Consider the following 17,925-nt stretch of genomic DNA (forward strand, 5'->3'; position numbering starts at 1 on the left):
CAAGATTTAGGACCATTCACACTATGTGTACTGACTTAAAGTGATTATAAACTATTACCATGTAAAACAACCCACTCAGTTTAAAATAGAAATGAAACGCAAAACATTTGTATAGATATAAAAAAACAAAAAAACAAAACACACACTATAAATACCCCCCCCCTTTTTTTATTTTTATAAGGGATCACATTCCCTCTGTTCTCAGCTGCATAAGAGCTGGGGGAGGAGAAGCAGCAGCACACAGATTCCCAGTGAATGGCTGTGCAGCGGGGGCATGTCAGGACAAGTCTGACCATTGGAAGAGAGCACACCGAGTTCCCAGCATAACTAGGAGAACTGACTGCAGTGTGCTCTCCTGCCTAATGTGGTCAGTTTTTAATAGGAAAGCAAGGGGACTAGCAGCAACATCAGGGATTTCACAAAAAGAAAGCAATACAAAGAACAGGAGACTCTCATACAAGTACATGGTAGAAATGCACTTGAACACATGTAATCACAACACAAAGCGACTTCCAGGGACCTGTTGCACAGAGGATGACAATAAAACACAAATGCGAACAGCCTTAAAAAAGCATTCTAAATGCACATTACACGTTTTTTGGTGCATTGCGGTGCGTTTGGTGTGAACAGTCCCTTCAACCTTTTCTGTCCTGGTGACCACTGTCACTGGCTGGAATTCTTTGTAGAGATCTACTTTGACGGCCCCCATCACAAAAATATTCTGCCACAAATATGTGGTTAATAACTGTTTTATGGTCAAACACTAAATGGACATATATCTGTGCCTTTTTCACTGCAAAGAGGAACAAGACAGGGATGCCCACTATCATCTCTATCGTTTGCTTTGGCCTTGGATCCATTAGCTGCATCTATCCGTCAATCACCGAATATTGTTGGGTTTCCTAGACCCTTAGGGGAGGATAAGATTGCTTTATATGCCGTCGATACACTTATTTTTGGGCGATATGTCATCCTCTCTAAAGCCTCGTACACACAGTCTGATTGTTTGACGGCCAAACTTCAGATTTTCATCAAAAGGACGTGTGCCAGGATCTTGTCTTGCATACCAATGTTACACAAATTGTCGTGCCACAAAACGTAGTGACATACTAACAGGAATTTTAGCTCTTGAGCGCCACCCTTTGGGCCCCTTCTGCCAATTTCGTATTTGGTGAGCATTGATTCCGAGCATTCGCGTTTGTACTTTCGCCTTTTGTGTGACAAATTTGTGTATATTGACCATACGAAAAATCCGACATGGAGCCGTCGCTTGACAAATTTACTAGCATGTAAACATTTGTTGTCGGAAAATTGGACAATTGTCAAAAGGAGCGTACCAACTTTAAGAATTTTTTTTTACATGCATTTACATGGGAAACATAAAATTGAAAGAGAGAGCGAGACTTGTGGTTTGACGACTATCTGCGCAAAGAAAATACATAGTAAAAGGATATCATTCCAAAACCAGAAGAACCAGGTGACATACATCCAGAACTTGGTTGCCAGGTAAATTCCAAGAGGAAGTGCACTATGCATGGAGTGATCAAAGAAAGCCCTGAAAAACAAGAGACAAGTCAGTTTAAATGTATAGGTTTATAACGGAAGGAAAGAAGGAAAAAGAAAAAAAAAAAAAGAAAGAAAAAGAAAAAAAGAAAAGAAAAAAAAAAAAAAAAACACAAAATAAAACTTCCACACTTAAAGCGGCAGTGTCTGTGGCAAGGGCAATAGCTGATGGCATATGGTCCGTCTGTGGGTGCCAATATCCAATAACTTTATATATGCAGGTGCTGGCAGCCCCCTCCTACATTTGTATCCCCTGTCCTATCATATGGAACAGCTTGGTTGATTTATTTTACAACTTGTATGGAGGCCTCTGAGGATTTTTTGCTACCAGGCCGGTTGGATTGTATCTGCATAGCCACCTTCTCTATAAAGCTTATGGGAAGCTTTATGGTTACCAATACTGAAATGCATACACACAGGATTCTGGTGAGATAGAAATCAGTGTGCTTGCATTTCTGAACACATTCAACTCCACAACGCGATTTCACAGTGAGCTCTGGGATGTCCATCTGTGCGTCAGTTGCACATAAACAAAATACATTTCAACTGCAAAAGCAGATAGATAAACTAGCAATGCTATTGAGCGAGGGCCCTGCCTAATAAATCCAGTCCCATTCTATTCAATCCCATAGAATAAATCTTAGAAATGCACAGATATATTGGCTGAAAAAAGGGTCATCGGCTTTTCAAGAAAAAATAAAAAAAAAGAGGGGGGGGGGGTGGGTTGTTACCGATAACAGCTGCTGAAAATAGGGTTATGGGTGCCGAAAAATAAATTCACATTCATTTAAAATTCATGATATGAATTAAAAAGATATATATATATATATATATATATATATATATATATATATATATATATATATATATATATATATATATTTTTTTGCATCCAGAATTATATTTGGTGCACCACTAATAGATACTAGAGCTGCACGATTCCGAATGAACTGAGAATCAATTTTTTTTTTGCTCATCTTTTACATTTCACAAAAAAATTAAACTAACTTTACGGTTAATTTTATTCATTAAAGTGCTTTTTCTGAAAAAAAAACAATGCATTTGAAAGACCACTACGGAAATACAGTGTGACATAAAATATTGCAACGACCGCCATTTTATGCTTTAGGGTCACTGCAATATATATATATATATATATATATATATATATATATATATATATATATATATATATATATATATATATATATATATATATATATATATGTTTGTGGGTTCCAAGTAATTTTCCAGCAGAAAATACTTATTTTAACTTGTAACCAACAAGTGTAAGAAAAATGCGTAGTCTTTAAGGGGTTAAACTGCTCTCATTTGCAGACCGAAGTTCATCCCTTTGATCTAAAAGAACCAAAATGATACAATGTTTCTTTTTATCTCTCAGCGCTGAGCAATGTTGTGCTTTTTTTTTTTTTTTACAGCTCTGCACTTGTTACATGAATTGTGGAAATGCCGAATTAAGATCGTTGAATGGAGATTAAAAAAAAAAAAATCACAATGATTAATCGTGCAGCTCTAATGGATATTCTCACGTCCAACAAATTGGCTCTAAAAGAAACTGTGTGGCCAGCATCATGGCGACATCTGTAAGAGCCAAAACCTTCACATCTTCCTAAGGAACATCACATGCAAATAGTTCTACTTCTATTAGAACGGTACATGAAAGATCCAACGAATGTTTACCATAAAGATATATCCGTTATTGTCAGATTTACAGAAGTGGTAACAAATCATCCAGTATAAAAAAGACAGAATAGACAATCTGCCGCTCACACAAGACTAGGAGGCAGTGATTGATGAAAGCACACATGGAGTTAATAGTTACCTCAAGTGAACCTGTACTAAATGCCCTTTCACAGACACAGATGGCATTACACAAACAGCATCACAATACGCTCCCTCCCAAGTATTGTACTAGAAACAATTACATTTGCTCCTAAAAAAACACTAGCATTTTGTGCTCAGCTGATTAAAGAAAACAAAAAACAAAAATGATTTTCTGCATTGTGCTAATTGAAAACACTAGACAAACACAGTAAGGACGGCAAAGGAACCTACAAAAAAAACTATAGAGATTGTAATGTAAAAAAATAAATAAATTTGGTATCTGTCATTCGGAATAAGTAACCAACCAGGACAACAAGATGTGTTGATAGTATGTCAGAAGAAAAATATGAAGAAATGTGAGACTATGACATACCTTCTCATAGAATGCTGAGTAATGCCTATGGGGCATATTCTGAATGAACAAGGCAAACTACACTAAGCAGAGAACAAAAGCATATACAGTGGATAGAAAAAGCCCCCCCACCCCCGTAAAAGAAGATCTTAGTTTGTTTTTCAATTGAGTTGTACAGTTTATATGTCACATTAAAGGTGGAAAAAGTTCTCAAATGATTTATCTGTGTATATATATATATATATATATATATATATATATATATATATATATATATATATATATATATATATATATATATATATATATATATATATATATATATATATATATATATATATATATATATATATATATATATATTACACATACTAGCTGAATACCCGGCGTTGCCCGGTCTTCCTATCTTAACCTTTTGGGGAGGAAAATCATAGTAATATAAATATACCCATCTTTTATATAAGGGAGTAGGTAAGGGTTAATTTAACTGTCATATATTTTTATTTGGCATATAAGTAATATGTGTACCAGGTATTATTGAAATATCTCCAGGCGTACAGAAGTTATGTGGGAACATACATTTCCCATTGATTTGCATGGGACTTTAAACAAAAACCCCGACCCACACAAATGGGGGTGGTTAAGGGATAAATTAACCAGCCTATAGTTTAAGTGGACATATAAGTAACATGTGACCAAGTGTTATCGAAATATCTACAGCCGTTTGGAAGTTATGAAGTAACATGTATTTCCCATAGAGTTGAATGGGACTTTAAAGGAAAACCCCGACCATGGCAAATGGGGGTGGGTAAGGGTTAAACCACCTATCCTATGTTTGTTGCTGACATATAAGTAACATGTGTGCCAAGTTTCATGTTAATATCTTTAGCCTTTGGACGTGATGCTGGAACATACATACATACATACATACATACACACACACACACACACACACACACACACACACACACGTTGAGTTTTATATATATATAGATTCATTTTTTTACATCACAGAAACCTGACATTTTAACAGGGGTGTGTAGACGTTCTATCCACTGTAGGTGGTGGTTCTTTTGACCAACCAAATTGTTTGGACCAAGCTGGTCCAGGCTATTTTCAGAACATAATGATGCAGGTTGCTGTGAGCACTCTAATATACTCTAATAGGATTTGCTGCATACAATAAGAGTGTTCTTGCAGCAGTGCAGGCTTGGTGCGTCTCAGTCATTAAGGAGAAGCCTTGTATTTTTATATCAGTGAATACAAGGCAACTTCTGATTGGTTGAGGTGAAAAATTGTGGCGTAATCTGCCCATCTCTCCACCTGGTATCCATTGATAAAAATACAAGGCTTCTCCTGAATGGTAGAGAAGCACTCAGCCCGACTCACTTTAATTCCAGCAGCAGACCGAAAGTCAGCCTTACTGCTCCCCTAACACAGCTCCCTTTACTATATGTATAGATGTATGTATACTACAGCACGTGTCACACACAAGGCCCGTGGGCTGAATCCAGCCCACCAGACAATTTCATGTGGCCCTCACACCTCTCCTGCATCTGTGGTGCCCTGCCCAGTCTCCTCCCCTACCTGGTTTTGGCAGTAGAGAGGACGACAGAACTCCTCCTGCAGAACGTGCACATCTCCATGCAGCTGCAGCATCCCCTGGTCTCAGCATTCAGCCGAATCCAGCCCTCCAATGGTCCTGCAGTTTCTGCTTCCCTGTTCTGCCCATAGCATCTTCTCAGCAGCAGCAAAAGGTAAGGGGGGATTGTAAGGGATGGTGGGGGACTCAACTTCTGATGGTGGGAGGCCCTTAACATCTGATCATGTAAGGGGCAGTGGGGAGCTCTTACAGATAGAACTGGACCTGTGAGGGCAAACAAAATGCTAATGCAGCCCACAATGAAATAGAGTTTGACACCTCTGTACTACAGTAAATTACAGCACACACACAACAGTGGCCACATAATTAAAGTGGATGTAAACCCACTCTCATCCTTTCTAAACTACTACCATAGTACTGATCTATAAGGATATACATGCCTCCTGAATGTATCCTTACCTGTCAAATGTCTCCCCTCTGTCTGTTATAAGAACTGAAAAACTGCAGATTCTTTGGGTGGATCTGTTGTCTGGAGCCCGGTGGGTGGAGTCGTGATGTCAGTAGACTCCCCACCCTCCTCTACACTCCCCTTGTCAACATGCATTTTTTCCTGTGTATTCCTTACACTAAATTCTGCTATGATCACTAACATCCAGTCAAAATCCAGAAAAGTAACCACATGACTTCAGAAAAGAAGTGGGGGTGGGAATTAAAAAATAATGCCGGTCTCCAGGCTAGTGCATGAGATATGTAAATAACCTGTCACTCAGCAGAAAGGACTAAGTTTTTTTTTTTTTTGCAAGTTCGTCTTATTTCACTGAACAATAAAAGAGGATTGCTCAGAGCTGGATAACTCTGTGTGGCAAGACTGGACACAGATGATAGGAAATCTTATAATGTACATTGTGACATCAAAAGAAAAAATTTGGGTTTACATCCACTTTAAGTAATGGAACAAGTTTGGGCCAACTTGGCCAAAACGATTGTTTAAAATGATGTTCAAGCTAGAATTCTCCATTAAGCTCACTCCTTTGATTTTTCCTCCCATGCTCATCCAGATGATACATCAGACAAAGAGAACCTACCAAGTATAAAACCATTTTATTTGCCAAATCCAATAAAACATTTTTTAGGTTGCCCTAATGGCACCCAGAAAATAAAGCCCCAATTCGGACAGCCTTTCAACCTGCCAAGAGTGTGCACAAAGCATCCAGTCACTAGTCCACTGCAATTCATTTCACCAGTTTGGGCTCTTATGCCCTGTACACACGATCGGTTTGTCCGATGAAACCGGCCCGATGGACCGTTTTCATCGGACGATGATTGTCTGTGGGGAAATCCATCGGTCAAAAATCCACGCATGCTCTGAATCAAGTCGACGCATGCTCGGAAGCATTGAACTTTTCATTTTTCTCAGCACGTCGTTGAGTTTTACGTCACCGCGTTGGACACGATCGGATCTTTAACCGATGGTGTACACATGGTGTACTATGGCGCGTCACGCTTCCCAAAAATAGCCGGAGTAGGACTCGGCGCTTCACGGCGCCTGCGAACAGACTAGGAGCTGACTGCGCAGGCAGTCCTATTTCGGCTATTTCCGGGAAGCGCGACGCGCCATAGCCGGCCGTCAATCATCTTCCCTCTGCATAGGAACGCCCATTCCCCGCCTGGAGTCTGAAACTTCACTACGGGATTAGACTGTGAGTACGGTGCCAAAAAATAAAATAAAGGCATACTGTAGCTCGCGCTAGTATGCTTGATGGCATGCTAGAAAAAAAAAAAAAAAAAAATTTTAGGGTGAACCCCCGCTTTAAGATGGCACCATCGACAGCTGTAAAATCATAGGAGGGTTTAGTTTTGATGAAGAAATGTTTCAAAAGTTGCTTACTTTGATAGGAATTGTACCGTTGCCCAAACTCCACCGTACATGAGACCTTTGATTAACCAGGAGTCAACGTCAAGATCAGCTATAAAACCAACCAGCCAAATCACCAAGAACGGTGTTCCAAGCATCACCTTTTGCCGAAACTCCTGAAAAATAAAACCAATGATCACAAATCTAGAAGGTCCGCATTTCAGTACATTTAAATGGGTACATATTTATAAATACAGCGCCTTGAAAAAGTAGTCAGACCCCTTGAAATTTTCCACATTTTGTCATATTACAACCAAAAATATAAATGTATTTTATTGGGGTTTTATGCGATAGACACACAAAGTGGCAAATAATTGTGAAGTGGAAGGAACTTGATAAATGTTAATTTTTTTTTTTTACAAATAAATATCTGAAGAGTGAAGCGTGCATTTGTATACAGCCCCCCCCACCTCCCACAGAGTCAATACTTTGTAGAATCACCTTTTGCTGCAATTACAGATGGAAGTCTTTTTGGGGATGTGTCTACCAGGTTTGCACATCTAGATAGTTAACTTTTTTGCCCATTCTTCTATGCAAAATAGTTCAAGCTCAGTCAGATTGGATTGTCTGTGAACAGTAATTTTCAAGCCTTGCCACAGATTCTCAACTAGATTTAGGTCTGAACTTTTACTGGGCCATACTAAACACATGAATCCGAACCATATTTATGGTCATTGTCCTGCTGGAAGGTGAAACTCCGCTGCAGTCTCAATTTGTTTTGCAAACTAACAGGTTTTCTTCTAAGATTGCCCATCCATCTTATCAACTCTGACCAGGTCCCCTGTCCCTGCTGGAGAAAAGCATCCCCACAACATGATGCTGCCACCACGTCTCACGGTGGGGATGGTGCATTCAGGGTGATGTGCTGTGTTATTATTTTCGCCACACAGCGTTTTGCATTTAGGCAAAAGAAGTAAAATTTTAGTCTCATCTGACCAGAGCACTTTCTTCCACATGTCTGGCGTGTCCCCCAGATGGCTTTTCGCAAACGAGACTTCTTATGGATTTCTTTATGCCTCTTTTCCATAGAGGCCACATTTGTGGAGTGCACGACTAATAGTTTTCCTGTGGACAGATCCTCCCACCCAGGCTTACCTTGAGTCTTTCTATCTTTTGGACAAATTCCAGTCCGGATTTCGACCTGGACATGGAACAGAGACGAGCCTCATCTGTGTTTATGATAATGTCCTTCACAGCTTGGACAGGGGTGGCTCAGTAGCTCTGGGTCTCTTGGATCTGTCGGTCCACTATCGCACCTTATACAAGGCAGGGTGTATTAGGTTTAAGATTTTGAGAAGCCTAGCCTCAAGATATCTCTGCTCTCGTTTTCATAAACAAGCTCTTGTCAGATCACTCAGATCTACCAGCAGAAATCTCCTCTACATCTCGATGCCCAAGACGACACGGCGTGGTGGTCAGTCCTTCTCCCACAAGGGTGCCGTATTATGGAATAGCCTCCCTGTCGAGCTCCAGGAGGCCCCTACTATTCCGGTCTTCCGCAGGTTACCGAAGACTTGGCTTTTCACGCAAGCCTTCCCTGCGTAGCCTCTCTTTTCCACCTTTACTCCCGCTATGTGCTGCTTTTGGTTCCTGGGTCCTCTCTTCCCGGGAACTCTGCTATGCGCGTCGGGACCCTTCAGGGTAAGACCACGCTATAATAAGATACCTCTCAACTCAACCCACCTGAGCTGTGGATTCAGAGTTACCATGGTCCCTTTGACTTCTTCTCTGATTAAAGCTCTCATTGCCCGGCTGGTCAGTTTAGGTGGACGGCCATGTCTTGGTAGGATTGCAGTTGTTGCATTTTTGGATGATGGATTGAACAGTGTTCTGCGAGATGTTCAAACCTTGGGATACTTTTTTTAATAACCTAATCCTGCTTTAAACGAATCCACAACTTTATCTCTGACCTGTCTGGCGTGTTCATTGGCCTTCATGATGCTGCGTGTTCTCTAAGGTTCTCTAACAAACCTCTGAGGGCTTCACAGAACTTCTGTATTTATACTGAGATTAAATTACACACAGGTGGACTCTATTTACTAATTAGGCAACTTCTGAATTTTGGATACCCTAGATTTTACTTAGTGGTATCAGAGTAAAGGGGGCTGAATACAAATGCACAACACACTTTTCAGAGGTTTGTAAAACATTTTGAAAACAATTTATCATTTTGCTTCCGCTTCACAATTATGTTCTACTTTGTGTTGGTCTATCTCATACAATTCCAATAAAAATACTACTGTTTTTGGTTGCAACATGACAAAATGTGGACAATTTCAAGAGGTGCGAATACTTTTTCAAGGCACTGTACATAGAAAACGTTGTCTTGTTAGAACAAGATAAAAGTAAAAGTAGTCAATAAAATGAACACTCATGGGAAAAAAGAAACCTGTAAAAAAAGTGACGCTAAATCACAGGTGCCCAAAGGAGATTTTATGACAGATTAAAGTAATAACAGGCTTTTAAGGTAATGCTCAACATGTCTTAAAGTGTAAATATTTTAAAGTCGACAAGATCGCAGGTTGTCGTCCTTTGGAATTTAGACACCAAGCATACAGTAGGTATTATCTTTAGCTCATGACTAGAAAGCCCAAGTTATAACTAAAGTTTTTTTTCCACCAATACAAAAGCCTCCCCTTACCTTATCCGCCTTTAGTTTTTTGAGGAATGAAGGATTGTCATAGCCCTTGGCTTGCCTTGCCTCTTGTAAATGGTTGATCATCCAAACATTTTTTCTTTGCTTTGCTAAATCAAGTGGTGACTCTCCCTGCAATAAACACAAGAAACACTGTTGGGTTAAAACAAGCAATTTGTTTAGCACACACATTCTGTTATGGTTGTATTGTAGTGTTTTAAAGAGGTGCCATAACTTACTTTTTGTCTTCTTTATACAGTAAATTAAAATGGCTTGAACAAAAAATAACTTTTATTATGCATTTTTTTAAGAGATAGCTTAGATATTTATAGTGTAGTAAAGTTTGTGCACCTATATGTATACAGTAAAACCTTGGTTTGAGAGTAACTTGGTTTGAGAGCATTTTGCAAGACAAGCAAAATTTTTAATACATTTTGCCTTGATATACAAGCGATGTCTTGATATAAGAGTAGCGTCATGTCACAACGGAGTATAAAAAAGGAGAGAGGAGCCTCTAAGTGTAGCAATATGGTTACATTTAATGAAGGTACAACATTTAGCAACTTATTGCTACACTTAGAGATGCCTCTCCTCTTTTATACCCTGTAAAAAAAAAATGCTTTGATATACAAATGCTTTGGATTACAAGCATGTTTCTGGAACGAATTATGCTTGCAAACCAAGGTTTTAGTGTAATATGTACTATTAAACAGTTCACCACACTAAAAGGAATGTCTTACCTTCCTTCTGGTTTAATTTAGTCAAACTAACCCGATTATGGCAGGAGAGGGTAAAATATAGTTGGGGTACTTTCACCACGCCATGACCACCGAAGCAGGTGAATGGAGGTAATGTTCACTGCCACTGACCACCAATGCAAGCGGGGGCTGAATTTCCCTGCCACTGACTACCAATAAAAGGGAAGTGTGTGTGTTTTTTTGTTTGTTTGTTTAGGTACTGACACAAATACAGGGAGCAGTTACTGCATCCACCAACATCAATGCTGGGGGTTATTACTGCACTCACTGACACCAATGCTTGGGGCTATTATTGCCAATGCCACCGACACCAATGCTGGAGGTTATTGTAGCCACCAACATTAAAGCAAGAAGCTATTACTGCATCCACTGACATCAATGCGGGGGGTTATTATTGCGCTCACTGAAACCGGTTTAATACAACACATTTCTTCCTTCCTTTTATGCCATGTATAATACTGTAAGAATACAGGTCACATTTTTTGTTTTATGCGTATTTATTATGTAACTAGAGGATGATTCAATGTCGCACAGACACGTCTAATCTACTTAAACGATAGAAGATTTTCTCTTAAGCAATTCGTTCTATACTGTAAGCCAAGGCTTTTTCTAAAAACAACAAAAACATACATAGGAATTTATGTTTTTCTGCACACAAAAACATTACCTTAATATTCTGAGCATCCACATTGGCACCAGCATCTAGAAGCAAACTTATGACTGTAGTGTTTCCAGCTAAAACAGCCCAGTGTAATGCAGTGTTTTTATGGTATTTATCCCCAAGATTTACGGACACGTTAAAGGTAAGGAGCAATCTAGTGGGATCCACACTGCAAAACAAAAATAAATAATTAATTATAAAAAAAAGAAGAAGAAGGAGTTAAAAAACAATTTTAGAGGCAAGCCATAGTTGTTTTCTGTGGGTATCTTATAACGTCAGTATTTTAGGCTTGTTTTATAGGTATTATTTTCCACATTTTGAAGAGAGATTTACAAAATCTGTAGATTACACTTCTAATGGCTGTTGAGCATTAGTGAAGAATGAAGACCTACTAAATATACTTATATTAAACTTCAAGAGCCATTTACACATTTTAACTAGGGGTGCGCCAAATGGAAATTTTGATGCCGAAACCAAAAATGCAGGAAGCACTTTGCCAAAAATTACAGTTTAAAAAAAAAAAAAAATGTATATATAAAAATTGTATTATATTCCACTTTTAATTAATATCATCAATTTAAATTAATATGCATGTATTGTTTATTGTTGGTGATTATTGGCAACGTTAGTGCAAGAAAAGCTCAAGAAAAATGCAGTCCGCGGTCTCTGTACATCTCTTGTATCGTGTCTGCAGTCGCTTACTTAAACTTAAAAACACATTGCTAATAGTACTGGGAAATTTTTCGGTGCACCTCTAGAAGACATGATACAGGAGATGGTCAGAGGCTGCAGACATGATACAGGAGATGGTCAGAGGCTGCAGACATGATACAGGAGATGGTCAGAGGCTGCAGACATTGATACAGGAGATGGTCAGAGGCTGCAGACATGATACAGGAGATGGTCAGAGGCTGCAGACATGATACAGGAGATGGTCAGAGGCTGCAGACATGATACAGGAGATGGTCAGAGGCTGCAGACATGATACAGGAGATGGTCAGAGGCTGCAGACATTGATACAGGAGATGGTCAGAGGCTGCAGACATGATACAGGAGATGGTCAGAGGCTGAAGACATGATACAGGAGATGGTCAGAGGCTGAAGACATGATACAGGAGATGGTCAGAGGCTGAAGACATGATACAGGAGATGGTCAGAGGCTGAAGACATGATACAGGAGACGGTCAGAGGCTGAAGACATGATACAGGAGATGGTCAGAGGCTGAAGACATGATACAGGAGATGGTCAGAGGCTGAAGACATGATACAGGAGATGGTCAGAGGCTGAAGACATGATACAGGAGATGGTCAGAGGCTGAAGACATGATACAGCAGATGGTCAGGGGCTGCAGACATGATACAGCAGATGGTCAGAGGCTGCAGACATGATAGAGCAGATGGTCAGAGGCTGAAGACATGATACAGGAGATGGTCAGAGGCTGAAGACATGATACAGGAGATGGTCAGAGGCTGAAGACATGATACAGGAGATGGTCAGAGGCTGAAGACATGATACAGGAGATGGTCAGGGGCTGCAGACATGATACAGCAGATGGTCAGAGGCTGCAGACATGATACAGCAGATGGTCAGAGGCTGAAGACATGATACAGGAGATGGTCAGAGGCTGAAGACATGATACAGGAGATGGTCAGAGGCTGAAGACATGATACAGGAGATGGTCAGGGGCTGCAGACATGATACAGCAGATGGTCAGAGGCTGCAGACATGATACAGCAGATGGTCAGAGGCTGAAGACATGATACAGGAGATGGTCAGAGGCTGAAGACATGATACAGGAGATGGTCAGAGGCTGAAGACATGATACAGGAGATGGTCAGAGGCTGAAGACATGATACAGGAGATGGTCAGAGGCTGAAGACATGGTACAGGAGATGGTCAGAGGCTGAAGACATAATACAAAAGATCAATGCAGATTCATCAATGTCCATGAGCTGCAGCCCACCAGTGCCCATGAGATACAGCCTTGCCAGTGCCTGGTAGCGCAATCTCATGCTGTTTTTTTACAGAGCTGGATCTGAATCACCGTGCAGCCACTGTAATGATGTCCTACCTCCTATGACACACGGCGCAATGATTCCTGGCATTGGATCAGTGTGTTGTCTATCACAAGAGGTGGTCTAGGAGGCTGCACAGCGATTCAGATCCAGCGTGAGATCAAGCTACCAGGCACTAGTGAGGCTGCATTTCATGACACTCGCGAGGAGGGGAGGAGAGAGTACACCGACAGGGGCGAGCCAGGATGACACATCAGGCGCCCCCTTTTCGGCTCCATCATCGGCACTTTTCTTTCGTCTGTCTGCCGAAAACACAATTTGCAGCCAAAATGTTTCGGCGACCGGAATCTCAGTGCACCACTATGTTTTATACATCATTTTCTGTGTGGCGGTGAGGCGCAAAGACTCTTTTTTTTCATGGTAATATCTTCTATATATTTTTAAAGGCAAAAGAAAAAAACATTTTCAACCAAGGACCAATATTAAAGATGTTTATACTTTACGGTGAAAACAATATATCCTGGAGTTCATTTTGTGACACATAAATTCAGAGACAGGCAAAACAAGTGCCCAGTATACCCCTCCAAATCCCAGCATGCCCAGTTATTAGATTTATTGTGAAACCGAAGGGGTTAATCCTGCGCATTGATCTGCGCTGTTTGATCCGGTCTTCTCTAATCCCCCCTTGTTTTACTGTCCCTAATCCATCTGCTGATAGTACAGAGCCCTAGGAGGCGCGCTGCACAAGCTCGGTTTGGTGTGTATTTTTTATTTTTTGAAAAGTGAAAAATTTTTGATAAGTACAGGGCCAATCAGCACGGTCCAGACAGAGGGTCAGAAGTCACGGAGCCTCATAGGTCAGTCAGGGGAGAATGAAAACATCTCATACAACTTTAAACTCCTCCTACAAGCTTTAAACGAGTGCTTGGACACTGATGAAAGTCATAAGAATGCTATATACTGCAGATGTAAAAAAGTATTTAGGAGTTTATATTAAGTAAAATTATTGTTCAGAGTCCTGTGCCGTAAACGACGGCTCCCTCAGGAGTGATGTCATTGCGACTCTGGCCACTCACACAGCCAGAGTCCGCGAACCCGGAAGGAAAAATGGAGGAAGACGGAAGCCTTGTCAACGTGACAGTGTGCCACTGGAAGGCTTTGTTCCAAGTTACTGTATTTATCGGCGTATACCGCGCACTTTTTTCCCCTTAAAATAAGAGATGCCGGACCAGACAAGGCCGCCGATGGACGCCGGGCAAGACACCGACGAGGGGCATTCAAACTGTAAGCATTTTATTTTTTTCCCGAAATTTCCCTTCCAGGTTGGGGGTCCGCACTATACGCCGGGGCGCGTTATATGAAGATAAATACGGCAAGTTTCAAATTATGGCTTTACCTTGCATGTTGCGAAAAAATAAAAATAACACACACACACCAAGGTGGTTTACTACCACTATGCTTTCTTAGTGTACGTTATGTTTACCCAAATGGGATTCAGAGGTGTTCTGTAAATCCACATGCAGGCAGTCCCATTCATGTCAATTGGGAAGCGGAGGCTGCACAGACACTGAATGCCCCTGAAAGCAGACATTGCAGCTGCATTCCAACTGACATTAAAAGGGCTGCCTGCATGGAATACCTGTGCATCCCACGCGGGCAAAACACAGACCTAACACTGTTGTATGTTTAAGGAAGTCCATGCTAACGAGGCCTTAAACTTCAACAATTGAATGAAAATACACACCAAAACTTGAAAGTCAGCCAAACATGTATAAGCATGACAGCAGCATCTAAAAATGGGTGCAGATCTATATGGGACTTGGGGACATTGTGAACAACTAGTTTCTATGATGAATGTGTAGCGGTTACCTGTGTGTCCTGTAAGCTGCCCACATTAACGGAGTCATTCCATTTTGATCCATCATATCGACATCCTAGAACACAAATATTGAACATAGTATTCCACACATAAAAAAGAGAATTTATATGCCAAAAATATCATTAATGGGGTTCTAACGGTTCATGTTTTTTCACCTTAATGCATCTGTTGATTACCGGCTCCCCAGCCCCATGTTTTACTTACCTGAGCAATGGAAAGTCCCACGTCACGAACGCGCTCGATCTTTATCGTTGGATAAATTGATAGCAGCGCAGCCATTGGCTCGGACTGCTGTCAATCAAATCCAATGACGCGGAGGGCGGGACAGAGTCATACACTCTGCGGCTATGTACACCTAGTGTATGACACGGGAGCACACCCACAAGGAAACCCACTCGGAAGAGAGCTTCCTAGAGGGGGTTAGCTATTCCAGGAGGAGCCGACGAGGGACCCCAGAAGGGGGCGATCGGGGCAAAACTAGCTGCACAGTGGAGGCAAGTATGACATGTTTGTTATTTAAAAAAAAAAAAAACTGAACCTTTATAAACACTAACTGAAAAATGGGTCTATGAAGATTTTAGCAGAAATTAAAGCAGTCACTTATTTTATTTCCTCTTCCTATAACGCATTTACACCTCGGAAAAGCGCGCACAAATGTTCATTCCAGAACGCTTGAAAAATGTATGTTGCGTTTGCAGTGCCATTAATGTTTAATGGCACCCCAAATGCGGCCAACAGATGCACATTTTTGCATGCTGCAAGACATGCGATAAACAACGTGCATTAAAACCATGCTACGACTGAAAAAGGTACAGGCTTTATGGTCACATGTAGGGCCACTCAGTCAAGTGAATGAGCGGCCCTATGCGCGGAAGAAGAAAAAAAAGAGTAAAAATACGCATTCCCGCTATGCTATGTGTGAAAGGGACCCAACTACCTGAAGATTCCCAATAAGGGAATGCTGTAGAATTTGAAAAGCATTACGGCAGTCAATGGATTTCAGATAAAGAAACACAATAACAATACCTGCCTAAACAAAAAAGTACACTGTAAAGAATGTTCTACTTCTTCAAATGACATTATAGTCTTTTCAGACAAAATTTAAACTCCAATTTCAGCTGATGCTGTAACAATATACAAAGGTAACCAATATACGAGCTGTGAAATTAACTTTCAACTGAGCCATTGTTCCAAGGATAATAAACAAAATTAATCTGGCAGACAAGAAATGTAGTAAACACAGGCTAATCGCCCATTATCCTGGGGGAAGGCAGGAAACCTGAACAAAATGAATGGCACACACTTAAATGGAAAAGATCACTAAATAAAATTGTTATTAAACAAGAAGAAGAATCTGCAGCATGTCAAATTTTCCTTAAATCACCCTGACTGCAATGGCATGTGGTCCCTAAATTGCTAAAGTAGTAGTGCCACCTGCTGGCAGAAATCATTTCTGCATCACAAGTGGAATTACAAAAAGTAAAGGACGATGCTTATGTGTAAAAACTGAAGCAAAGTGAGATTCTAGGCTTTTTTTTTCCTAAATGCAAATGGAAGTTTGTTTTTCTCAAATAAGCCTTTAGTTTGTGACAAGCCATCAAATGTATTCACCTCCAGAGAATATACAGCAGAAAACACAGTATTCCTACTTTAAGCCTCTGGATGCTCTGTGATGCCAGAACAACATAGTGTGGATGAAGAAGGATGTTTGCTACTGCCCTTTATTTTCTCGTGGGCATGCCACTAGTACAGCTTTCCAATAGGAATGAGCTGTATCAAGCAGCTGTTTATGAGGGTTGTGCAGCTCAAAACGGAGATGCACAGTGAAGATTTCTGGATTGGGGCTGAAGCAAATAACACAAGGTGGGGAGCACTCGGGAGTAGAGGGGAACCAAATAAAGTAAAAAATGGATAATATAACTAAACAAAGGTTGGAATACGAGATACCATGACAGTGACATACATAGTTGTAGTTTGCTAGTGAACTAAAGGCTAAACTCCAGCCTTACCTTCAGTCATATACAGATGTACATGCTCCTCTCCTGTACAAAAATCGCTTACTTGGATTTCCCTGCACACTGTGAGCTTCCTGCATTGGAAGCTGCAGCAAGTCAGACAGAGCCTACCTCTTTTCCTGGCTGGAAGACATCCAGCATCATCTAGACTTCCATCTGAGCCCAAATGTGTTGGCTCACCCCTTCTTTAAAAAGTTGATGTAAACCCTCACCTATACCCTGTGAAGTGAACTGCCTCAGATGATACACATATCTACTGTCTTCAGCTTTCAACACTGTAGAAAGACTCCACCACAGGATGTGGAGTCTTGGCATACACTGTGCGACAGCCAATTGGGACAGCGGAGGAAAGAGTATGGCACAACTGCAAACCTATCAAGACATGGCCCTCCATCTAAACTGGCAGGCTGAGCAAGGAGAGCATTAATCAGAGAAGCAGCCAAGAGGCCCATGGGAACTCTGGAGGAGCTGCAAAGATCAACAGCTCAAGTGGGAGAATCTGTCCACAGGACAACCATTAGTCATGCACTCCATAAATATGGCCTTTCTGGAATGGTGGCAAGAAGAAAGCCATTGTTGAAAGAATTCCATAAGAAATCTCGTTTGCGAGAAGCCATGCGAGGGACACAGCAAGCATGTGCAAGAAGGGGAGCTGTACAGATGAGGCCAAAATTTTACTTTTT

At 40.8% G+C, this 17,925-nt stretch overlaps 1 protein-coding gene across 1 annotated transcript in view; it reads right to left on the minus strand.

Moving 5' to 3' along the window:
• ZDHHC17 (zinc finger DHHC-type palmitoyltransferase 17) overlaps positions 1-17,925 on the minus strand; it is a 78,717-nt gene that overhangs the window by 20,326 nt on the left and 40,466 nt on the right. Inside the window, exons 6-10 of the mRNA XM_040343959.1 lie at positions 15,218-15,282; positions 11,339-11,501; positions 9,920-10,045; positions 7,252-7,394; positions 1,455-1,555 (exon numbers count right to left, since the gene is read on the minus strand). Coding sequence (XP_040199893.1) covers positions 1,455-1,555; positions 7,252-7,394; positions 9,920-10,045; positions 11,339-11,501; positions 15,218-15,282 — 598 coding nt within the window. The remainder of the gene's footprint in view (positions 1-1,454; positions 1,556-7,251; positions 7,395-9,919; positions 10,046-11,338; positions 11,502-15,217; positions 15,283-17,925) is intronic.

This window comes from Rana temporaria, chromosome 3 (assembly GCF_905171775.1).
Source record: "Rana temporaria chromosome 3, aRanTem1.1, whole genome shotgun sequence".
NCBI classification, from domain to species: domain Eukaryota; kingdom Metazoa; phylum Chordata; class Amphibia; order Anura; family Ranidae; genus Rana; species Rana temporaria.